The sequence below is a fragment of the Meles meles genome, chromosome 1 (genome assembly GCF_922984935.1).
Source record: "Meles meles chromosome 1, mMelMel3.1 paternal haplotype, whole genome shotgun sequence".
Classification (NCBI taxonomy): Eukaryota; Metazoa; Chordata; class Mammalia; order Carnivora; family Mustelidae; genus Meles; species Meles meles.
In genome coordinates, this window is record NC_060066.1 from 154,459,334 (window position 1) to 154,484,819 (window position 25,486).

At 42.2% G+C, this 25,486-nt stretch overlaps 1 protein-coding gene across 1 annotated transcript in view; it reads right to left on the minus strand.

Moving 5' to 3' along the window:
- Positions 1-2,592: 2,592 nt before the first annotated feature.
- The window catches only part of TNNI3K (TNNI3 interacting kinase), a 314,566-nt gene continuing 291,672 nt past the window's right edge, over positions 2,593-25,486 (minus strand). The window contains exons 25-26 of the mRNA XM_046006844.1: positions 6,383-6,462; positions 2,593-3,100 (exon numbers count right to left, since the gene is read on the minus strand). Of these exons, the coding sequence (XP_045862800.1) occupies positions 3,024-3,100; positions 6,383-6,462 (157 nt within the window). The 3' untranslated portion in view covers positions 2,593-3,023. The remainder of the gene's footprint in view (positions 3,101-6,382; positions 6,463-25,486) is intronic.

Below are 25,486 nucleotides of genomic sequence, written 5' to 3' on the forward strand. Positions count from 1 at the left end.
GTTGGGGATGCTTCTTGGCTCTTGTATTTGATTTAAAGGATTTGATTTCTCTTCTGATCTGATATCAGGTATAAAAAGACATCCTGAAATGAGCCAGTCCTAAGGTTGCTGGATCTTGGCTCACACTGTCTCAGAAGTGTAAGCTCAGAAGCTCACTGTTCACAAAAGTGGGGTTTTAGGGACAATGATGCCAATTTTCACATTAGAGAAAAAAGTCTCCACCCTTCTCATGCCCTCCTCTCCTCATATAGCTCTTTGGTTGCATGGTGATATAACAGTAACAATAAGCAACAACAACATGTACAGTATCTGCTATTGTGGGCCAGGAACTATACAATGAACTTTATATTATTTATAATTCTTATAGTACCTCTTCAAGAGAAATGTTATTATTACCATCTTACAGATAATAAACTGGAGCTCAGATAGGTTGACTTGCCTATGGTCACAAAATTACTGTAGAAGGTCTGAGAAACTCCAAAGCCAGTGGTTATTGTTTGAGGGAGACAAGGAAGGAAGGAAGGAAGGAAGGAGAAGGGAGGAAGGAAGAAGGAAAGGAAATTAAGACAAGGAACAAGAGAGGGAGAGGAAGGAATCAGGTCCTTCATTTCAGATAGATTATCTAGCACTAGCCTTTTTTCCTACCACCAGCACCCATTTTTTCCCTCTGTCCCAGCAAAATGTCAGCTTTGGAAATAATTTAACCCAAATAATCACTCTGTTGGAATAACTCTCTCCTGGTGCTGCTGTAATTTGGCTTACAATTATAGCTAATTGAACATCTTCGAAGCGAGCTCGGTGCTGCATGCACGTAGAAAAAAATTAATGTGCTAAGCATGCGAAAACATGATCACAGAAGTTCATTTTTATCAGCAGAAAAAGAAAGCAATTAGTGAGACATTTTTCAGCAAGGAGAAAAGACACATAGACATACACACACAACCTCATGATCTCAAGACAATCTCCAAGATGATCCTTGGGTCCCATTAAAGGTGCAATAATGAAGAGGGTTTGTGAGCTACAGGTTGGCATCTGTGAAAAGGTTCCCCTTCTCAGGAATCAAGACACATTAGTCTCATTATTTGCAGATCCTTGACAAGACAAGAGGCAGAGGGAAGCAGTAACCTAAAGAGATACATTGTAGAGAGAGGAGGTGGTTAATTAAAGGAAACAAAGAAAGGGAGCTTCACACATTTGTTCTAGAAAATCCCCTTCTAAAAGAGGTATTTCAGAAACAAGCTGTCCTTTCTCTGGATAGGACCCCCATTCCATGGGAATCTGGGAGGACACCTGGTTTACCCCCAGCGCTGTCCTGATTACATATATGATCACCTACTGTCAATCTCTTAGTTAAAACTGGTTACTTACTTACTTACTTATTTTTAATTTTTTTTTTAAACTGTCTACAGTATTTCAACTCAGCTCATAAAAGGATTAAGGTGTGAAGAACCCCAGCTAGGTGCTGGTTCATTGCCTAAAGTAGCCAGAGTGGAGGACTAGAGAAAGAAACAAAGAAACAGGTGGTCTTTAGCCAGCCCCTTACCAGAAGGCTTTATGCTTGGATGGCCACTTGAGGCTCCTTGTTCCTGTTATCAGAAAGACCCTTGGCAAGTTGCTAGGCAGGAAAGAGCACCTATGATTCCAAAATAATTTGGTGGTGAAATGAAGAGGCTGGAGGCTAAAAAGGAGTGACTAAGGGGAAGTATCATGGTCTTAACTTCTACTGTACTGGCACTTGGCTTTCCCTAAGCCGTTCCGAGGACTTTCAACTTTGCAACCACAGGTCATAAGATAAGGCTCAGAAGGGTTTTAGAGGTGAGGTTGCTGTTCTGATAGAAACTGCCCTCAAGAGACTTAATCTTGAATCAGCAGGAGGAGAGGGGAAGATGGAGGAGCTCCCCACAGACATGAAAGGAGCGATCAGCACTTTTCCCATTTAGTTCCATGTGTATATGAGCCCATGATACTCAGGAGAAGAAAGCAGATTTGCCTAAATACAGCCAAAGCCAGGCTCCATACTCCTTCCATTGCTCTTCAAGTCCCCAGTTGTCCTCTGATGGCTTGGAGCAGTGGTTCTCAACCTGGGGCAGTTTTGTGCCCCCCAGGGACATCTAGAAATGCCTGGTGGCTTTTTCAGGGAGCTGTTACTGGCGTCTGGGAGTAGAGGCCAGGAAGCTGTTAAACATCTCACTGTGCACTTGATCCTGATATCAAGAGTCATGGGCTTTACTGATGGAGCCTGCCAGGCGCCCCTGGATGTCTCATTTTTTGCAGGCCACTGGTACCTCAGATATCCTTCCCGTGCACCGTGCTAGACTTCGGTATGAACAGCGGGTTTGTATTTGTAGGGTCGTGTCATACCTATACCAGGAACATTTACAATACCTTGAAAGGTATACCTTGGGTAACAAGATGCACAAACAAAGCACAGAGCACTTGCTATGATACAGAAAGGAGGCTAAATAACTAAGTGCAGTATTTTGCAAGCATCTTGATCTGAAGGTCATTACCGATATGTCTTAAAGAAGGTATACTCAGAAGATGTCTTGTTGGAATGAGATACACTTCTGAATCCATTTTGTGTGCCAACAATCTTTAATCACAGAGCCGGACACTAGTGGTAACATAATAACATAAGAAAATGAACAATATTCTAAAAAAATCAAACCCACAGTTCTCAAACTCAAGTCTAGATAATTCAGTCTAGGAAAACATAACAATTGTTAAGAGCCCACCACAGACTTAGGCCCCATCTCTAAGTAACGATATAAATTTGTTTTTTCAGTTACAAAATTCAAACCAATCCTCAGATACATTCTGTCCTGGTTCTTTTGCATTTCGCCGCTTAGCCACAAATCCAAAGCCCAACTTGTGGTAGGGAATTAAATAGGACCAGAATAAACAAGCCAATTTAAGGAAACCTTAGAGGGTAAAAATATTATAATTGGAAGCAAGCCTGCCACGGTTGGAACTGTTGCTGTCAGTTTGGGGGAAAACTCTCCTTAGGTATCTGCGGAATGCTGTCAGCCGCTGTCCTCAAAGCTGCCACGATTCGGGCAAGAATGAAAATGCATCGGGCTCATGGGATCAGACACGTAGCCTGCAACGGAATAGAAGTGCAGCTGTTACTTATGGCCTGTGGCCCGTCTTGCCATTTTTGTTCCTAACCAGCCTCACCCAGTGCACCACACAGCTGCCAGGCAGCTTCTCCCGGCTCCTGGGCTCAGGGTCTGGGCAGAAGTTGGTGGCAAGCAGTTGTAAAACAAAGGCAAAATTTAAAACGCAAACAGAGAGCTGAGACCAGGGGAACACAAATGAGGGGTGTGTGATTGGGACCCAAGCTGGTCATGTCTGGAGTCAAGAAGGGGGTCAGTTCAAGAAGGTGGTGTATTGCTATGCCTAGAAGCCTGGGCTTCTGTGTCAGGCAAATCTGGCTTTAAACCCTGGCTCCATGACTTACTGGTTCTGTGGGTTTTGTCCACTTAACCTTTGTAGGCCTCGGTGTCTTCATTTGTAAATAGGACATTGATTCATAAGGTTGGTAGCATAGGCCGGACCATCCGTATAGTGTGTGACACCATGAGTGTTAGGCAAATGGCGGTGATAAAAAGAAGGTAGAGGTAAGCACAGAGCAGAAGGAAAGAGCCCCTCTCTACAGCAGGTTGCCTTTGGTTAGGTTCGGTTTGGTTTTTCCTTCCTGAGTGCCTGGTTTTTAAGTGGACCTCAAAGTTTAGGCCCAAGTACCAGTGGTATCTGATGCTCACTGAAGTGCTGGCCCCTGCTGAGTCCAGAGAACAGGCAACCTGTGGCTCAGGACCAGGCCTGCTGCCCGAGAGGACACAGGGCATGTGCCTGGAAGCCGTTCCTTTTCCACCGCAAGTAAGGAAGTAGCTCGTTCATTGCTTCTGTGAAAATGGGCCCATTTGTCAACAGCTATTGCTGCTTCTGCTCCGCTTTGATAGCTGAGTTTTCAGAATCAACTCAGCCATCTACATTTTTGTCAAGGCATCTAGCAATATGCAGTTGGATAGGTTTATTTATTTTCATAAGAAGGCTCTCTGGCTAATCTGTTAGGCAGCACACACACTCTCCTGAACGGCCATGCCCGGGGCTGCGGATGATGGGTCCTCCTCTCGCTCCCCTGAGGGCCGGGGGGCCTGGCCCCGGTCAGAGAGGAGGAGGGGGTGTGTGTGTGTGTGTGTGTGTGTGTGTGTGTGTGTGTGTGTGTGTGGTGGGGTTGCTGAGAAGAGGGGAGGCAGGGTCAGGATACACATCACTGAATCCTAATTTTTTGTGGACTTACATAAAATCTACAACCTAAAGCAAAATAGTTCCTCTTGTCCAGCCTGAAACTGCACCTTCATTCCAGGCACAGATAGACGTTTTGATAAACTCGTGATCCTTTTATCATCAGCTTTCTCCTGTACCACACGTGGTTTTACTGGCCTATGAGGCTCTGCCACGCCCCTTCCCCATCCAGGGGAAATCTCATTGGGGGTGCTTGTTCCTCAGTGTGGGGTGGCTCTTTCCGGGATGGGCGGCAGAGTCAGCGGGGCGTAGGTGCTGACTTTTTTATTGATGCGTCATTGCCAGAGTTGGATGACTCTGGTACTTGGTACTTGGGGGGCTGTTCTGCTGAGGAGGGACCCGAGTGAAATTTGACCACAGGCTCTAAGAAAAGACTGAACCACATCTGCACGTTTTGTTACTTGAGGGTGAAAAGCCTCAAGTACTAAGAGAATGGCTCTGTGTGTAATCTTATCTTCATTCTCTAGCCCTGCTCTTTGGGGGCAGAGAGGAAGAAACAGTTCCTAAAGTAGCTGTTTTACCGCAACTAACTTATGCGATGAAAATGGGAGGCAGTTAAAGGTTCTTTCTTGTACAGCGGGATGTTCCTAGGGGGAGACAGTAAATCTGTCTCCTTTGTCTGTTGGGGTTCTTGCTCCATCCAAACACCCTAATGTTTTCTTCCACCCCGGTACACACATGCGGGGGAAAACCCAACTTCTGCATTTCTGCATCTCTTCTGTCTTCTCCATCTTGAGGAATTCTGCTCGAAGTCTTATTCCTTTAAGAAACAGATCGTTAATGAAATGCTTCGTCTTGACATGTTTCCTCCACCATGAAAGGGAAGACTTCTGGTCAAAGCACACATTTCAAAGGGTGCCCTATATTTTGTGGTTGTGTGGTCACATCTGTGAAGGTTTGAAAAGACGATATTATCTCTATGAAAAATGTGATGATGTGACACTTAGAGCACATTTTCCCCTGTTACTAGACTGGCCAATTATGTTGTAAAGCTGATGATAAAAAGCACTCGGCTACATTCTAGGCACGTCCTGCGAGTCAGAGCACAAAGTTTCCTCTCTTTAATGTTCCCAAGTAGTTTGTCTGCATCTATCCAGAACAATTTTTTTTTTCTTCATTTCTTAAAGGCTTTCTTATGCCTTAGGTAGTAATACTCAGCAAACAAGGTACATTGGTGAGGATCCCAAAGCTGAGGGCTTCCCGGGTCTATGGCCATCTAAATCAGAGAACCGGGAACACATCATCCAATTGATTCTTCCCCAAACACAGTTCTTGTAATAAATCTGATCTCTTTAACTGATGTACATTTTTTTCAGTCCTCCATATTGTCAAGGAAAGTTCCTATGAATAAATGAGCCCATTGTGCTAAAATTCCAGTTAAATATAGAGCCTCTTGGGCTTAGAAGTTGGAAAAAGGACATTACAGGCCTCACACATTAATATGGCAGCTGGTGATAAAGGTGATTACCATCCTCTGGCTTCCAGGGGCCTGCAGAGAGCTGTGTTAACTATTTCAAAGAGTTAATTCCTTCTAAAATATTGGTTTCTTCTAAAGTAATCCTGTGCAAAATGGATACCATCAATGATACCTTCACCTCCTCTCTAGATTTGGAGGAGATGGCTGGGTTTACCTTTTACCCTTGAGTACTTTCTAAAGGGGAAGCGCTCCCAACATATGATGTAATTGTGGAGACTCCTGTCTTGTTTTTCTCCTCTAGACATACCTGCGATGTGGGGCTTAGAGGCAGTGAACTCAGTAAGGTGGCAACTAGGTTTTGGAATATCACAAGATTCAGGCAACTGTTTTCATGAGGAGAGTTTTATCTTCTTCCACGTGGACCCACACTGATATACATATACAAATACACACTTAATGCACACACATCACTAAACTCAAAGATGAATGCAGAGTTATATAAGACAAGTTCAAAGTTTGTACTTTTACAATATAGTATCTGTGAAGCATCTGTCATTTCTCGTTATTATATAAAACAAAATCTTTTCTTGTTATCAGATAAATATCACCTTCTCAGGGGCAGGTCCCTTAATGGATCTGAATAATCTATAGACTTACCATATTTGTCAACGGGGGAGAACTGGAGACCTCTCTTCATCTCCTCCAAAGACAGGCCTCGAGAGGAACACTGTCCAGCACTAGAAAATCCCAAGAGACATATGTTTTCACACTATGAAAACCATGGTGGTGGTTTGCTAATAACATTTTTATAAAACACAATTTATTCACTCAGCATAGCTCCCAGAAAACGGACAAAATGATACAAAGGTGTTTTTTTTTAATTGTTGTTGTTTTGTTTTTTTTAAGATTTTATTTATTTATTTGACAGAGAGAGATCACAAGTAGGCAGAGAGGCAGGCAGAGACAGAAAGGGAAGCAGTCTCCTTGCTGAGCAGAGAGCTCAATGCGGGGCTCGATTCCAGGACCCTGAGATCATGACCTGAGCCGAAGGCAGCGGCTTAACCCACTGAGCCACCCAGGCACCCCCAAAGGTTTGTTTTGTTTTGTTTTTTTGTATTAAAGATTTTATTTATTTATTTGACAGAGAGAGAGAGAGAGAGAGAGATCACAAGTAGGCAGAAGCAAGGAGAGAGAGGGGGAAGCAGGCTCCCTGCTGAGCAGAAAGCCTGATGCAGGGCTTGATCCCAGGACCCTCAGATCATGAATTGAGCCTAAGGCAGAGGCATAACTCAGTGAGCCACTCAGGTGCCCCTCCAAAGGTGTTTTGTTTTTTTTTCTCCAAAGGTGTTTTTAATGCTACAAGTGACTAGTTGGGAGACAGTTCAGAATTATCTGCAGTAAGTCAGATCTGGGTGTGAGTCCTGCCTCTTCCAGAGAGGCTACAAAAGGCATGCCATCTGTTCTCAGACTCAGTGTATTTATCTGTACAATGGGAAAAATACATAAATAATTCCAGTTTGTTTTGATGATTAAATTTAATAAAAAGGAGTGTTGATTCTAAAACCTGAATTAATATCATTGTAAGCCTTACTCAAAAGGAACCAATCACCAGAACATTATTATCTTAGTAATAATCAATATCAAGAAATCAATGACAAGAGATATTGTTATTATTATATTGCTGTTGTTACAATGGTAACTATAAGAGATAGTGATGATAATATTTATTGTGTGATTCTTATGTAATAAGCATTTACCTCTCTCATCTCACTTAATTCTTATCACTACCAAATCATTTCAGTCATTTTACAGGTAAGAAGACTGAGGCTGGAGCCATTAAGTAACTTGTCACGCAGGTTTGGTAATTGGCTCATCTAAAGGTCGAACCCAAGGCTTTTAGATTCCAAAGCCTGCATGCTTATCCACGATTCAAATAGGAATTTCTTCCTGGTTCCTGGCCTTAATGAATTCTTCTCTTCCTCCAACTTCTACTCTTTTATCATACTGGTTAATGGGGTTGCTTCCTTTTTAGCTCTTCAGACTCAAAACCTGAAGCCAAGGAAACCTTCACCCTCATAGTGAATCGTATCTGTCAGTGAATTATATACCTGTGGTCGCTGTTATGTTCACGTCAGTTTATACAACCAGAAGATGGGAATCATAACAAAACTTGGCTTATAAGGTTAATCATGAGAACTAAAGAAATAATAAGTTTAAAATACTTTGAAAAGTTCAGCATTTAGGAAACAATAAATGTTACCTACTTTTATTATTTATAAAGGTCTAACTCGAAGGCAACATTTCCTCAGTCTTCTCGGAAATCCCATCCAGGATTTCATACCCTCTAGTACTTATACTTCTACCACAGTGCTTATCAGAATCTGCCTTGGTGTAGCACCATCCGTATTTGTATGCTAGTGAACCCCACTAAACAGAATATTCCTGGAGGTCAGAGGTCCTGTCTGACATCTTTGGATCTCCCACAGTGCTTAGCTGGTACTTTGCAAATAATTAAAATAATTAAAGTGTGTAAAATAAAGTTATTACAAAATGTTCATTTGAAGAAGTTAGATTTTTCTAAATTCTAATATAAATGCACACTGTTTAATTTACTTTGCCTTAAAATGACGACACGTTTGGCCTCACTTTCTTAAGAGGTAAAGTGAAGTTCTTTTTTAGGGGAAAACAATGATGAAAAAGTATTGACTTAAAGTGGGACATGGTATTAGCTGAATCAACATTAAGTGGCAAACCACACTCAGTTCTGGGCAATCAAATGTCATATGAGATATTTTCAAAATAAAACGGACCTGCTGATACCCTAAAATTTACCTACTGAAGCCTCTTTAGCAATCTAGCTCCTTTTAAGAAATGTACTGTCCATAGTAGTCTTGGCAACAACAAGATAATGGGGAATAAATATTTTATCATCAAAAAGGCTATCTGGTTTCCTAGGAATAAAAACCCATCCCCAAGCTGTCTTATTTATTCAGTTGCTGAATGCAATTCATGCCTGGAGACTTAACCTTCCTGCCCAAGAAATACCACATGGGCTGGCTCTGGACACTGTTCTAGGATGACAGACAGATGGAGGCCAGGCACGCCTAGGTCAAACAAAGCAGGAGAAACCAGACCCTGATCAATGGAACTAGTTGTCCTCAACCCATGTGCACCCAGACTTCAGCAGGAGTTTCACAGAAGCCCAGAGTTTAAGGGACACACCAGCAGGATCTGTGTTTGCTGAAGGTGTGGTCAGTGAAAATCGACATGTCCAGTGATGTCGCTGCCCCAGGAAAGTAAGTGTGAACTAATGGCAGGTAAGAAAAACACTCAGTTTTGCAGTGTTTCAATATTACTAGTCAACTAGGTAGCCTTCTTTGTGCTAAAAGGATGCTGTACATCATATATAGGCATATATATGAATGATATAGAATATTATATAGGTAATTTCATGCATATGTTTAATGGGAATGTAGTGATGTTTTCTCCTTTAAAGAGAATAACAGAATCTTTATGTTAGTTTTGCACACAACCCCATTATATCGATATTTCTTATTTAAGTACTAAAAAAGGTTTCAGTCGTTTTAGGCTAAATAGTCAAATTAGCTCTGTGAAGTATATGTAAAGATAAACACAATCATCAGCCATTGTCTCTTACAAAGGCACACCAGGGGATGAATAATTTATCTAAAATGAAGAGCAGAACTAAAATTCAAAAAATATTTCCTGCTTTTCAATCCAAGCTTTGTGTGTATACACTACCTAGTAGATGGTTAGCTAAATAGTCAGTTCATACTCAACCCCAAAATATGTAATCTGCATTTTTGCGTGTGCATGCCAGTCAGATCATGGTTTGTTGGCACAAGCTAGCATGTTTATAATCAGTCACGTGGTCTGCGAATGGACTTACACCCCATGAGCAAAGACAAGAACATTCTAAACTAGGAGGATATGTTGGTTGAAAGGGATGTGGAGATAACGACGTTCATGACCAACACATTAAGCAAAAAGTATTATCCAAACCCAAGTCAATCAATATGTATATAAGATTACAGAAGAGCTATGAAAAGTGAGGAAAGTGCTAGATGATAGAATATATCCAAATATAGCTTCAATTCTTCAGAGCAGGAGGAAGGCAGAGTCTATAAGCTAAACTAGTGGATTAATGTACATTCTAGGCAAAAATCCAGAAAAGAACATTAAAACAGAGTTTTTCTGTACACTTTAAAAAAAAAAAAGCACCGATTGCTAGAAGCTACCATGGGCTCAGTAAGGAAAAAAAAAAAAAAAGACACCGTGTTAGATTTGCTTTATCTCTTTTTGTTGAGGAAAAATTTAAAGGGGAACCCATATGCAAGAACATATATCTGGATTCCCGCAGATACTTGACAGAGTTTCTCCTGATTGCTTGGAGGTAAGAAGGGGAGATTGGTGCCAAATGACAAGTGGTTAGATTGAATTGTCACTGGCTGAACAAGTGAAGAACTGACACAGACTTCAGGTAGGTGACATTCTCCATCTTCAGGGTTAAGGCTGAGCCTAAGACACTGGGAATCGTTAAAAGACAATATCACATTTCCTGAAGTTAGAACTGTCCCCAAGTAGATTGAGTTTTTCTAGAAGGGGACACTGTCCCATCTCTGGAAGTTTTTGAGATATGGCTGAGGTACCTTATGGTTGTGGGGGCTACAGAGGGATCCAAATGGCGTGACATTCCAGGTCCCTCCATTTCTTTCGTTCCATGGTTCTTTGGAAGGTAGTCATGAACCATGCAGACTTTGTGAAACTGGTTTTCCTATGTTGGAAAGGCAGATGAGATTGCATTTCCCACTTAGGCAGAAGGTTTTTATCTTCCTTATCTGAAGTGTCTGCCATTTGGCCAGGACCGAACGGCCGATTTCCACACACGTGCCGCGGCATACCTAGCTACTCATTACTGCTCCTACTCGAGGTGGTGTTTGCAGCATTTGTCTATAGACATTTCATTTCAAATAGTCACCGAACCCTGATATTTGCCGGAAGGAACCAGCTCTTTTTGTGGTCTATTTCAAAGGAAGAACCACACTGCCATCTAAGATGAAGGAAACAGAAAGTGTGGAGAAATCGCTTTCACATAAACCCATCATTAAGGATTTGAATGACAGGTTGTATAAGGCTGGTGCTAAAAACCCCTGGGCTACTTCACAGAAGTTTTTATAGAAGATAAATCTGTAGACTCTTCATGTTGCAGTGCCTGAGAGGTGGAGAAAAACTCCAAATCACTCTGTTATCTCTTACTCCAGGAAGGTATATTGTGAAGCAAGGCCCGTGAGGAAGTAAGAAAAAGACTGTCTCAAGAGAGTCCGGGGAACTCGGGTGCCTCCTCTCCAGAGTGGTGGGAGTGGGCAGGGCCACAGCGAGTTCAAATGGCCCCATTCAGAGCCTCAAAAGCAGCCAGGACTGTGGCTTCCAAGTTATAGTCTGCCAAACGCTTTTGGTATTGGAGCAATGGATCATGGTTTTGGCTGTGGGATTTCATGAATTCTCAGAATATCTGCTAGTGCCATGACTGCCTCTGACTGAATTACATTCCAAAGGAGACATCAGGTGGGCATCCAGTCCAAAAGAAACCATCTTTGTGACATTCTTCCAAGTGCGGTTTTTGCAGAGCCGGTGACTTTGATTTGGTGAATTATAGCAAATGAATAGAGTCCACATGGCTTGAAAGCAAGAGTGAAATTGAAACAACTAAATAAGAACAAAGAGACACAGAACAATAAGTTCTACCATGATGATAGAATAATGATTTCCTAGGTTTGTAGAGGGCTTTGTGGTTGGCACCTACTTTTATACTGATTAGCTTAGAGCATTTTTATCAAACCCCCATGAGATATCTGGGAAGGCATTAACTTTACCTCCATCCTCTTATACCAGGCTCCAAGTTTGGAAAACCTGCAGTAACTCACAGAGCTAGCAAGAGGCAGAACCAGAACTTGAACACAAGGTCTTCAGACTTCCAGTCCATGCCCTTTTCTTGGAAAGCATGCTACATTTAATAGCAGCCCATGTCAAGCTGTTGGTCTGTTACCATTTGGGGAGCTCCCCGAATTCGTCATGAGTTACAGAGTTTTGGATTCTTGGCATATAAAGACGAACACGACATTCCTCATAGAGAAATACCTTTCATCATCATAGGGAAACCTATGATGCAAGAAAGCATCAGGTTTCTCGTGTCCTGCTTAGTTAGATCTTTTAAAAATTTTTTACTTTCCCCTCTCCAACAATGGCTTACCTGTCCCTGTGCCAAAACTTGAGACACACACGATAAACTTGCTAAAGGAGATGCTTATGCCTCCCCACAACTGTCTGATCTTGTGCAAGGTTTTCTAAGCTGTATGCATGGATTCATCTTCCTAGACACTGCCCTGGCTATGTCGAACAGGAAACCATTAGGTTACTAGTGTGATTAAAGACTTCAGGCACAATTTTCTTCCATTCAAGTTGGTCCAATTAGTTTTTATGCAGCTAAAGATGCCCTCAGGCTACTGGTAACCTAGAAGATTTAGTCATTTGGACTTTGCAAAGCCAACACCATCTAAGACCTCACAGCTTTGCAAATATGCTTTGTGGTTTGTTAGGACATTTTTTTTTTCTTTTGACCATCTGTCATAATGATGTTATTTATGAAAGAATATTAGTGAGGGGATCGATGGCATATGTACCTTTATCCCCTTCCTCAAGAGTAATGTATCCAAGTTAAAAGTCATTTCTTTCACTCAAAATGAAACACATACAGGTAACATCTAACCAGAATTTCAGTTCTATGACACTAATCTAAGGGACTAATAGAAAGAAAAGGTAGAGAAACAGCCTGTTGTGATCCCTAATAAAGATGTTTATACAAGGAAAATAAATGCTTTGCCATGGAAAAGGCTACTAGAGTCATCTGGCTGTTCCTTTTGGCATTTAGCTGAAAACAAATAGATCTATTTAAAGCAGATCTGTCACAATGGATAAATGCCTTTCTATGTCTTGCAATGTCTATGTAGCCCACCTTTTCACTGGTCGAAAGAGAAAGACGACGTTTCTATTAGAAATGGGATCACCTTTGGCCTAACTTTGAAATAGTCCAGTCAGACTCTTATGAATAAGCATTTGTTAATTTATCAGCTAAGTTCAAAATATTTATTTATTCATGATTTCATCCTGGCTGTTTTCAGAACGTTATTTTGTCCCTGTCAATATTCCTTACTTGATAATGTCCTCAATTAAAACAAATTTATTGCTCCCATTACAGTGAATGGGCAATGGCCAAAGTATTTAATGGGGCCAGAGGTCAGTGCAAAATATCTCTTTCAGGAAAATCAAACCCATCAGCTTTCTTTCAGTGGCAAATGTCCCCAGGCTATAAAAGGCCTGAAAGACTTGGCAATGGGTCATGGCTCTGTTTGAGCTATTAGGCAAATATCCAAGGTCTCGGCTCCCCCATTTTTAAGGGAAAAAGCAATTAGGGAAAGAATTATGAATAAGGGAAAATGCAGCAAAAATGGAAACTGTGTGCTAGTTCCTTGATGGCTCATAAATTTTTAATGCGCTCAACAGTAACCTAACAACACCACGGCCTCTCAATTTACCTATATTTTTAGCAGGTATAAATGAGGAACTGTGCAATCCAGTAGGAGGGACACTTTGCATGCCTTGACTGCTACAACTAAGGACCACCCTTTAAATACAGTAAAAACTCACTTATCCTTCACCTTTTGTACTTACTATTATCCAAAAAGAGGGAAAGTACTTGAAATTTTAGAACTAGAAGATCTTGGGAGCATGATGGTCATAAAGCTCACCTCTCACTCCTCCATTTTTCCACCTCCCATTTTACCAAGAAGGAAGTCGAAGCTTTGTGAAGTGAAATGACTTATCCAAGTTCATATATCAGGGCTATTGTGAAGTCAGGAGATAACCTGTAATTCTCTACTTCTAGTCTTCTTTGATAATTTTTATTCCTATTTTTAAGGAGAAAAGGGAAACAAAAATTTTTTGCCTACCTGCTAAGTGTCAAGGACTCTGCTAGATTCCTTGCAAATCTTATTACATTTGCTTCATCTTACAACCCGTTTTACATGTGTGGGGAAGGAGTCTAAGTCTGGTCCAGGATCACACAGCTGTAATTCAAACACAGGCCAGGCAGCACACAAACAACCTGCTTTTCTTAATTCTAGCTCTAGAAAAGATTCCAATTTTATTTTATTTTATTTTTAAAAGATTTTATTCATTTATTTGACAGAGACCACAAGAAGGCAGAGAGGCAGGCAAACAGAGAGAGAGGGAAGCAGGCTCCCCGCTGAGCAGAGAGCCCCATGCAGGACTCAATCCCAAGACACTGAGATCATGACCTGAGCCAAAGGCAGAGGCTTTAACCCACTGAGCCACCCAGGCACCCCAAGATTCCAATTTTATACCTATAACTTTGTTTCTCTCCTTCTCTCCATGGTTGATTACCAAGCCCAATGCCAGGTGCTGTGCTCAGTGCTAAGAACGCAGATATGAGTGTGATGGACGTGGACTCTACCCTTTGGGGTAACCAGAAATGTAGACATGTACAGGTAAACTTCAGTGCCTGGGCACACAGTACATCCTGCACAGGGTACCCTTCCTTCACAGAGGAAATGCAGGACAAGCAAGGATTCTCGAGGGGAGGGGACTTCTGGGATAGGTATAGGTTGGGGCATGTGCAAAGACTTAGAAAATCAAATGGCTAAGGTGAATATATAAAATTTTAACTTTCATTTTGAAACAATCTCAAAATGAAGGAAGGTTGCAACAATGGTACTTTTTAAAAAAAAGTCCTGAGCCATTTGAGAGTAAGTTGCCAGTCTGATGCCTATCATTTCCCAAACACCTTAGTATGTTTCTAAAATAAAGACATTCACCTATATAGCCTAACATAATCTTCTGATTTCATCTACTCTCAGACGCCATTCAAGGCTTGTGCATTGTCTCAATAATGTTCTTTCCAGCAAAGGATCAGATTCAGAATCACACACTGCACTTAGTTGTTCTGTTTCTTTGATTTCCTTCAATTAGAGACAGTTTCTCAGTCTTTATTTGAGTTTCATGACCCTGAACATTTTTGAACAAGCCAGTTATTTTGCAGAATATCCTTGAGTTTGGTTTGTCTGAGGCTTACTAATGATTAAATTAAAGTTATGTATTTTTGGGGAGAAGCATCACAAAAATGATGTTGTGTTCTCTTCATTGTATCCCATCGCATTGCCATTTGACCCATTATTGTGTTCTTAATTTTCATTACTTGATTAAGGTGGTGTCTGAGAGGACCCGCTATTACAAAATGACTCTTTTCATAATTAATAAGTATTTTGTGGGGAGTTACTTTGAGACTATATAAATATTCCATATCTTAACCAAATTTCAATATCTTCACTTATTTATATCAGTATAGATTTAAAGTTACTATTTTATTCAATGGATTATAATGTTACTGTCATTATTTTGCTGCTTAAATTATCTTATAGTTGGCAAGCAGGAGCCCCTTTAAGCTGTCCTTTGATATAGACTCATCTCTGAGTATCTCTTTACTTCTTGGCACCAGACGTTCCAGGCTTACTTTGTGCATTCCTTGTCCCAGCCTTGAAATCTGCGGTTTTTCCAAAGTACCCTGTTTCCTTTTTGTGGAGAACAGTATTTAGAAATCAAGATCTGGGTGCTTGGTGTGTTCCTTGTTGAAGTGTTGCTGCTCCTAGACCCTCTCACTGAGCAGGTAGAGATGAAGAACATGTGTGTATATACATCCATGGGTAAATACATTGAGACCTCTCCCGCCACCCTCAAATCATACATTCATACCTTTATCTCCAATCCAACCTAACATTACAGTGTCCATTCTGACAGTGAGAAACCTGGTCCCCATTATCATTAATATATTTACTTGTTTGATCATTGCTCCCAATTGTACAAATCTCTGGGTGCTGTCATACCCCCATCCCTCAAGACATATCTGGACATCTTCCTTTACCCCACATAGGTTCCACTGGTTGCTTCCCTTCCCCTCCTGGGTTCTGACACCCCACTCTGGGCTATTTCCCACCTGTCTGCCCCAAGCTGGTGCCTCCTCTCTTACGTTGGGCTCCAGTACTCAGTACAGAGCTGTGCCCCGTGTGATGCCCTCCTTACCCTCTGTGTGTTCCCATCACTAGCACAGGGCTGCCTGCAACACTTATACCCTCTTCACCACCCTCAAACTCCAACTTCCCCACACCAGGCACCTTCTTGTAACTGACACCCTTCTCAATTTGCACAGAACCACTGTGGCCACCACCTCCCTGCAGAACAGTCTTCCCATTGTGCGTGGGATCTGACACTTCACATGGGGTCACTGCTTCACCGACCCATCTCACGGATGTCCTCCTTCCTAGGCTCGGACTCCGACCTCCCATATCAGGTTTCTCCCCCTATGGATGCCTTCCTTACAATACCTGGGGTCTATTATCTTGGCTGGGTAGCCCAAACCCTCGTGGAAAACCTTCCTTCCTCCCACTCTAGCTCTGACACTTCAGGCCAGGCAGCTGTTACCCACCACTCTCATCACCCACATAGACATTCTCTGTACCCTACTTGGATTCAGACATCCTGTTCCACATCTCTGTGAAGACGTCACTTGCTCAGCCCGATCTAATGGCTTTTGTAAGAAAGGGGAAGGGAAGAAGAGCAACCAGGATGAACTTTAAAAAATGTTCATCAGATTATGTCATGTTCCTGTTCAAAATCCCTCAGGGACTTCCCAACACATGCAGAACAATATTCTCGTGCCCTGTTCTGGCTGATGAAGCCTTCGTGGTTTGGCGTCTACCCTCGGTGGACTTCACTCTGTAACACTCCTGCCTGCCTCCTGTGCTGTATCTACAACAGAGGACTTTGATTTCTCCTCTTTTTCCTGTCTGATGAACTCTGCACTTGCTTTTTCCCCCTGCTGCATGCTGTTCCTCAGGCCCTTCCTTGTTTTCATCATTCTAACCAGCCCATCTAAACTAGCCTTCCAGTCACTCTGTATCTTATCAGCCTGTTCTGTGTGCATAGTACTTACCACCATCTCATTTTCTTGAGTATTTGTTCATTGTTTGTCACCTGCGTGGCCAGATGTAGTACTCTGCCTTGATCTACTTGGGTAGTCACCTTTAGAATTTTCTATACCTGCCCATGGTTTCCTGTGTCTGTCCTTAAAGGTGGGGATGCATAGCTAATTCTTCTTCCCACCCACCTTAATGAGCCTCCATCAGGGAGGAACAAGAGTTAGTGGATAAATCTTCCATCATTTTTGCTCTTTGTAGGGAAAATTCTGAGCCATGGCCTCAACCCTCAGAGGACACAACATGAAATTAAGCCTTAGTTGCTCACGGCAGTGACTTACTCATTAAATAAACCCCCTTATTTACTTTTCTTTCCTTCACTGTGCTTGAGATCACATCCGGGGTGGGGGCGGGGGGATTCACTCAAATCCTTGTGTCATGGTCTTTTTTTTGGAGGAGCACAAATTAAGATGGCCTGCCTCTTCCAGCTGGAGGGCAAGTTTCATGACCACAGGGACTGGTTTGTCTCATGTGCTGCTGTGTCTCGATCCCCAGTGGCCTTAAACTAATTGTCATGAACTAGGCATCCAGTAAATATCTACTAAAGGGATGAATGGTGATTCCTCCCCTGCAACTGCAGTCGTGCTTATTTTTATCAGCTCCTGACATTTCTTCAGCCACTGCCCAAGAATGAGCTGCATTCCCCTGTTACATGCATTGGAACAGTGACCTCTGCAGAAGGCTCCTTACTCCTCTTTCCTGTCCAGCCTATTCCACCCTCCACGTCTTTGCCAAAGAAATCTGCGAGTGATTCTTTGTTAGGGTATCCTCATACATTCAGTGGTTTTTGGTAGTCTTACAGATACACAAGTGAAACGAAACACCATGGAGAGTCTCTCTTCAATCTTGGCTTCTGGGATAGAGGTGAGGGCCATATGGAAAAGAGGCAGGAACCACAGTGGCCTCAGTGCTGCTCGAGGCATTGACTCTCGCCATCCACAGAACCTGCCTCATAGTGCATATTCATCTGATCAACAAGTGGACTGGGGATGCTGCTTTATGAATCTTTGTGTCCTCTGGGATTGACCAGGGGAAGTAAATGGGCTGACTTCTTGAAGGTAGCCTTATTATTTTTCCATTGGGGAGAGAAGTTTCAAATATATTCAGTTTCAGAGCTACGTGACTTGAAAAAAATTTGGATTTTTTAACTTCCTAGAACAGGGGTCAGAAAATGTTTCCTATAAAGGGGCAGATAGTAAATATTTTAGAATTTGCAGATCATAAGGTCTCTTTTGCAACTGTTCAACTCTGCTATTACAGCACAAAAGCAGATATAGACAATATGTAAACAAATGAGTGTGGCTGTGTTTAGAAAAACTTTACAAAAACAGGCAGAGAGTTAGATTTGGCCCATGGGGCATAGTTTATCAACCCCTCTGTTGGAGCAACAGATCAACACTCTATGTGATGCTTCTCTAAGCTGTCTTCCACCTTTGGCCAAAAAGTGCGATCTCAATGAGGTAGGATCTCCACTCATCTTTCATTTTAGTAGTTCCTCTTAGAAGAGGAATAATCAAGATGGAAATAGATGAGCTAATGGCAAAACAGAAAAGAAATAGAGTATACATTTATTCCGTGTTTACCATATATCAGATTTGTACAAATCACATTCTCATTTAATGCTCACTGCAACATTATGAAGGAAGTGATATTCTTATTTTCATCCTGTAGGAAAGATGCGTGAGACTTGGAGAGCTCAACTAACTTGCCTCAGGTCACACAGCTTATAAGTAGTCAAACTTGAATTTGAACTCGGGCCCGTCGGAGCCCAAGCTTTTAACCACTATTTTATAATAATGGCCCCTGGGTGGCTACATAAGTAGAAATTACAAAACCAATTTTATTGACGGAAGATAAAAGTGGCAAGTAGATGGGCGCCTACAGAGCAGTACATATTCGTTTCCCCTTTTGGATTGAGAAAAGTTCAAAGGCCATCTCTGTTGATTGAACATCTCCAGGCTCTGTTGTATGGATTCAGATCCCTGCAAGAAATTCCATGTTCCTTTGTTCTTTATGACAGGCCAGTCTGAATGGAAAGATTTGAAAACTCCCTAAACTCTTTGAACATGTAGAACATTGATCTTCACAAACCATTTGAAACACCCTAAGGAGGTTACAAAATTACAAGCAATTTTTTTTTTTTTTTGTTTTGTTTTAAGTGAATGTATACTAAACCTCTGGGACCTTTGCCTCATCATACAACACCAAAGCTTTCCCTGCCTCCTCTGTGTATTCTTTGCTGTCAGACCCTGAATAACAAAATGGTATTATGTTGCTAGGGTGCCTTGTTCTTATTGAAAAGCTCTTCTCCTGCCAGTAACGTGGGGGCTCTTACCCTACTCTGGTGTGATGTGCTGCGAAGCTTCTTTGAATCCTGGGGCAACCCAGGGTTTGACATTTCCTGCTGAGCCCACCACTGCTCCTGCCTTCTGTTTTGGCAGGAGCACGACTGTGGCTTCTGTAAGAAGTGTCCTGTGACTGGCTGCATAGCTAGATCTCCAGGGTTAGTTCTATATTGGTATTTATGAAGCCTTGATACGGGGCACTCCAGACTGCACCCGCTTTCGGAACGGGAGCCGTGTTCTGTTAGTTACCTCTGTGGCCCTGGCATCTGGGGCCTGGTGCAGAGTATGCTCTCCACAATATTTAATAAATGAATCTGATGGACCTGAACTCCTGGTCCTGTCCCCGGCCTCCTGTCTCAGCCCCAGTGCTCCGGGCAGGCTGGCTGAGTGGTCGGGAGCATAAGGTTTCTAGTTCTGGCACCACCACTGCCAAGCTGTGGCTTGGGACCAAGTTACGTAACCCTCCCATGCCTCGCTTTCGCTCCTGCTCCCCAGCGCTTGGGTAGCTGCCCTTGCTAGTATGGGCTCCATCAGATTGTTCATCGTTGCTTTTCCCCCACTTAACAGTCTTCCCAGTGCCCAGCCTACAGCCTGGGCTAAGTTAAATATTTATTACGTAATTGAATGAGAGGAAAGGAGGTTTAAAAGAAAGAAGGAATTGACTACCACTCCTCTCAGTGCCATAAACTACACCAGGTAGGGTGATCCTTTGAAAAAAACAGCCCGATCACGTGACTTCTCTGCTCAGATCCCTGTGGAGGTAGGTGCTCAGTCTCAGGAAACGCCCAAGTCCTCCCAATGGCCCGTGTCTCCTTCATGATCTGGCCCCCTGCCCTTCTCTACTTTGTCTCCTATTACTCTTCCCTAGGGTTGTTTTGCTCCTTCTGGTCTCCTGGCTGTTTCTGGAATTCGCAGACATGATCTCACCTCAGGGAATTTGCACTTACTGTTCCCACAATCTGGAATGCTCTTCTCTAGAGGCCTATGGTTTTCGAATTCACTCTGTTCACATCTTTGCTCACATGTTATCTTCTGGCTGAGGTCTTCCCTGATCTTTCTGTTGAAAATTGCAAATCACATCTCTTTCTGTGCTCCCTATCCCTCACCCCTGCTTTACTATATTTCATAATTTTCTTTAAAAAAAAAAAAGTTATCCTCCTTCGTTACTAGAATAAAAGCTCCACGAGGGGATTGTTTTGTTTGTTTTATCTGATGCTGTATTGCAGAACCTAGAAGTGTAGGCTCTGAATAAATATTTGCTAAATGAACGAATGAGTTAAAGAATGTCCACATCCCTCAGAAGTGAGAAAAGTGGAAAATCGCTTACAAAGTTTCTTTCTGGAGACATTTATGTGGCTTTTCACTGATGTATTTTCTGGTACAATTTTTAAATAGGAAAGGGTTTGGGGAGGCCCTGCAGTCAGTCACCAGCTGGCCCTACCTCAGGTCTGGCCACAGCCGATGGCACTAGGCGGCAACCCTGGGGTCCACATAGTACCAGGTGCAGAGAGTCTGTACCATACTCCCCCCTCCTGGGAGGGCCAAACCTCTCTACTCTAGGCAGGCCCACAGAGGCACCTCTCTGCAGATTTCCAAAACCAGCTGAACGGGGCACAGATCGGGCTACTAAAATACCTAATAGACTCCTCTGAATGCTTCCAAATAATATCTGGTATCAATTATCACATAGTTCACTGTGTGCTTTCAAGACTTTTCACAGAGAAGAATTCACTGGAGATTTTGGGGGCACTGCAAAAAAAACAATTTTTTACTCAACTGTGTTTGTGGCTGGCCACAATACGGGGCTGCGGCCGAATGGGAAAGTTTGCCAACGTACTTCCCTAGTGGAAGCAGGAGCTCCACCTTTACCTGTGCCTTTGCACCTGGGGCTTGGGAGAATTGCCTCCTCCTCCTCGATACACGACCCCAGGAAAGCAAAAAACAAACATCACATTCACAGTGCTGGGATACGTGACTTAACAAAGCCAGGTGTTTCACAGAAGGATCAATTAGGATAACGTTTCTAAAAGCACTTTTTAAAATCCTAAGTGTTAGAACACCTATTTCACCTATGTTTAAAATCTCATTTAACCTTTGCAGCAATCACGAGGGATGGATATTATTATCGCCGTCATTACTTTTTGTGAAGACACTAAAGAGCAGAAAGCTCAGGTCCTTCGCCTGAGGTGAGTGACGGGGCCAGTAACAGGGAGGAGAGGACTCAGGACACACATGCAATGCTTCACAGTGATGACACAGGACAGAAAGTCCTGCGATCTGCTGGAGTGAAGTGAGTGTGTGGGCTTCTTCCCTCTTATTAGTAATTTGGATTTTTCAATTCCCAGTGGACATTTGGGCTCGGTGTTAGAAATTTGGGCTTCTGGTCGTGAGCCTATTGATGATTTGGATCATGCGAAGCTGAGTTTTAGGTACTCCCAGTCTCATCCTGAATTCCCTCTATATGCAAATAGACAACGTTTCCACTAAAGTCAGGGGCTAAGGTAAAAAGACAACAGATTTTGAACCTGAAAAAAAAAACACCAAATTTTAATCCACATTTGAATCCATAATAAATATTCCAACCAGAAAATGAATGTTATCCTGGGATTGCTTCCTTGGGTACTGTGTGTGCACAAACACACACTTTAAAGATTTAGCAAACAACTGCTTTACATTTTTGGAATATGTGGAGGAAGGTCAGATCCCCTCTTTTTCATGCTGTTTTTTAAAGATATAATGTCCTGAGGAGTAAGTCTTCTATACCGTGTTGGGAGAATGAGTCATGCAATGCCCACTACAAATATCCCCCAAGCACCACTCTGGAGGTGTACTCCCTCGGTCTACCTCTTAACATAAGACGCCCCACTGAAAGGAAACCGAGTCTGGGGAATGGGTAATCCGAGCTGCTCCACGTTCCCATAGGAACGCTAGGCACACACTTCCTTTATTTACGGGCGTGGTGCAGAGGCTGCCTGCCTCCTAAGATTCCGGCTCTTAGCAAGTGCAAGCAGCAGTTCTAAGCACAAAACTGCCCTAAATGCCTTTCTTTGAAGCCCTGGAGTCCAGTCTATATTTGTGTCTGGCCCTGATTCATCACGGGCCTGAATGCTTCACCTGCTATGTTCAGTTTCCAATAGAGCCTGAGCCGTATTTAAAAAAAAAAATAAATCCCTGGCTGGTGAATCTCAGCATGAGAGAGTAGGAAAAGTGAGAAGGGTGGGAACTAAAGTAGATAGTAACTACCTCCTATGCGCTGTCTTTGGAAGGATATCGATATATTTTCTTCATCTGGGTTTTTTGCTCTACCTGGATCCCAGCTGCCTGTTTAGACAATTAACAACAGTTAGATGCAGACCCACAATCACTCTGGGCTTTCGAGGGGTTATGATTCACAGCGCAAATGGCATTAAAAAGAGACCAGCACAGGTCTTAGAGAAATTTCTACTTATTTTCAGGATCGAAACACTTAATATTTATGTAGAAATAACTAGAAACATCCATTTACAATTTATTAATTCATATTCGCCTGTTTGATTCTGTGCCCCTCTTATCATAAAGTTTATAATGCTTTGCTGAAAATGGTCTGTTCAACAGCTCTGTGAGGGCAGGGATTGCGTCCACCTTGTTGATCACCATATCCCCCATGCCTGGAGGATAGGGGGTCCTTACCAGTTATTTGCTAATCAAAAGAAGGAAGAAAGGAAAGAAATTAAAAAGGCTTTACGAAACACAGTAGCATTTAATGTAGAATGTGTGTGTGTGTGTGTGTGTGTGCATGCATGTATATGATTAGGTAGGAATTTCTTATGCTGTAATATATATTTCATATAATAGCTAACATTTATTGAGCAGTAACTATGTACCAGATGTTCTAAGGTTTATGGACATTGTTTCACCTAATCTTCACAATAATCATGAAGCGAGTACTATTATTTTCCTTGTTTTATAGATAAGGAAGCAAATAGAAAGAGGTTAATTAGTTTGGCCAACATTATGCATAGGAAATGGCTTTGCCAGAATGTGGACCCAGCCGGTGGGACTGCAAGAATGTGCCCCTTATCACCATTGTACACAGGCTCCATACATGTCACAGTTCCACCTCTGCAAACCCCCCTGGTGACAGGGAGAGGACATCCTCTAGAAATGTCCTGGGGCTAAAGCTGGTTGCAGAGCTCTTGCCCAAAGGAGAAATACTGTCCGTTCTGGGTACTCAGAGCACAGAGAATTGGATCTGTGTTCTCAGAGATAGGACCCCAATACTGCCCTAGGGAACACGGGACTATTCAAGCTCCTTTTTACTTCTGCTCCCATGTCCCCACTATTCCTAACTGAGTGAACTGAAGCCTCAAGCAAGTACCCCAAGATGAATGAACATCACATGGAACTTCTAGGTCTAAGTTTAGTGAGAGGCTGCCCTGCTTTCTGCTGGTCTGATTTCAAGTTCCTTCACAGCTGCTTAAACACGTTACAGTTCAAAGGGGTCTCCTCTCTGTGTCACCCCATAGTGGACCAAGACTCCCTACCTCTCACTATGTTCCAGGGCTCCCTTCTGTCTTCCTTCTCTTCTGCTATCAGTGTATTAAAAATGGAGGCAGAACAGTAACGTTGTTCCTTTTTTAAGTTGTAAGACATAACTTTTGGTGTCAGAAGACAGGAGTGAGAGAGAAAGCTGATGGAGGTAAGCAGAGACTGAGGAAGAAAGAGCCGAGGCAGAGGAAGTGATCAGTACGAGGGTGGATGGGGCTGAGACCTGGGAGAAAGGGAAAGGCTAGACACAGAAAAAAAGCACTATTTCTCTACCCGAAGATAAACAGAAGAAGATTCGTGAAGTTTTTTAAGGAAGTTTGTAAGGGTCGAGGAGGAAACTTGGTGGCAGCCATGGAGGTGGTCTCAAATTTTTAAGAAAAGTAGGATCTAAGGTCATGTGAATTCTGTGAGTGTATTTAAATGACATGCATTTACATTTTCATACTAAAGACCTACTCTGAACCCAGTTCAGTCATTTCTTGGGGAGAAAAAAAAAGAACTTTCATTCATAATCCAGGCATAGATGACAAATACTTTACATTTCAGAATGGTGAACATCATAAATGTTAACCTTTGGTTTTTTATTTATTTTATTTACTTTTTAACCTTTGGTTTATCTTAGCCATAATGTATCCTTACATTATGTATCTACAGGTATCCTGTAGATACCTGTCCTCACTTTGGGAAAATTCATGTATAAAACAGAAGTTTCTTTTAAAGATACATTCTGTGGAACTGTTTTGTAAAACCATTGACTTAATAAAGAGATTTCTTAGAAGTTTTCTATTACTCTAGCTTCCCTGTAATTTAGTTTACAAAAATCAATCCAAGGACTTTTAAAAGTTGTAATCTTAAGGTAAGGTAATTTGTGTTAAATTGAAGACTAAATGCTTTCTCAGGGTGCATATTTGTAAATGGTGTTTTAAAAATGCATCCTTTACTTATGGAAAAGAAATTACATAACAGCAAAATGTGAAACCAAAAAAAACCAATACAATAATTTTGAACTTAAAAAAACAGATATTATTTTGAATACCATTTACGATGGATGATGAGGCCTCCATCACTGACAGTAAGTTTCCCAGATGGGCTTCTGATAAAACTCAGAAACCAAAAACTTAGTCATGATTAGCAGAATTCACTAAGACCCCGGTGCAGAGCTAAACAGGAGGAGTTGGTGTGGGAGTAGGAGAATCAGAGGTCCTCTAGGAATAAGAACAACATCTTGGAAAAGACCAAGAGTCTACAACTGCCCTTAGGTTATACGGGTCCTGTAGGTAAAGAGGAAGAAGGGAAATGCCATGGAAATATCATACACAGACACCATAAATAAAGGGAACAAACAGCAGGATGCTATGTGGAAGCAAGTGATACATAAACAAGAAGGCAGAATTCCCTTCTATCCTTCCAATTTCTGTTGAAGGGCTGGATAATTCCTCTAGCCACCGGGACCAAAGTGTAGAGGATCACCTCTAATGGCCCCTTTATCCTCAATCAGCAAACCTTCTGTGTCCCCTCCACCAGGCCAATATTTCCCAGCATCTATTGCCCACTCTGTTTCTCCTTACTCTCACTAGGAAACTCTTGGTCTGTCACCTGCCCTCTAGCACCCTACACATAGCTGCCAGATTCATCTTTTCTCAGCAAGAACTCTGACTAGGTCACCACTTGCTTGAAAACTTTGAATGGCTTCCTAGTATAAGCTGAGCACAGTCAAAGATGATTACATTAAGTATCGCTTAGAGCAGTGGTTCTCAAAGTGT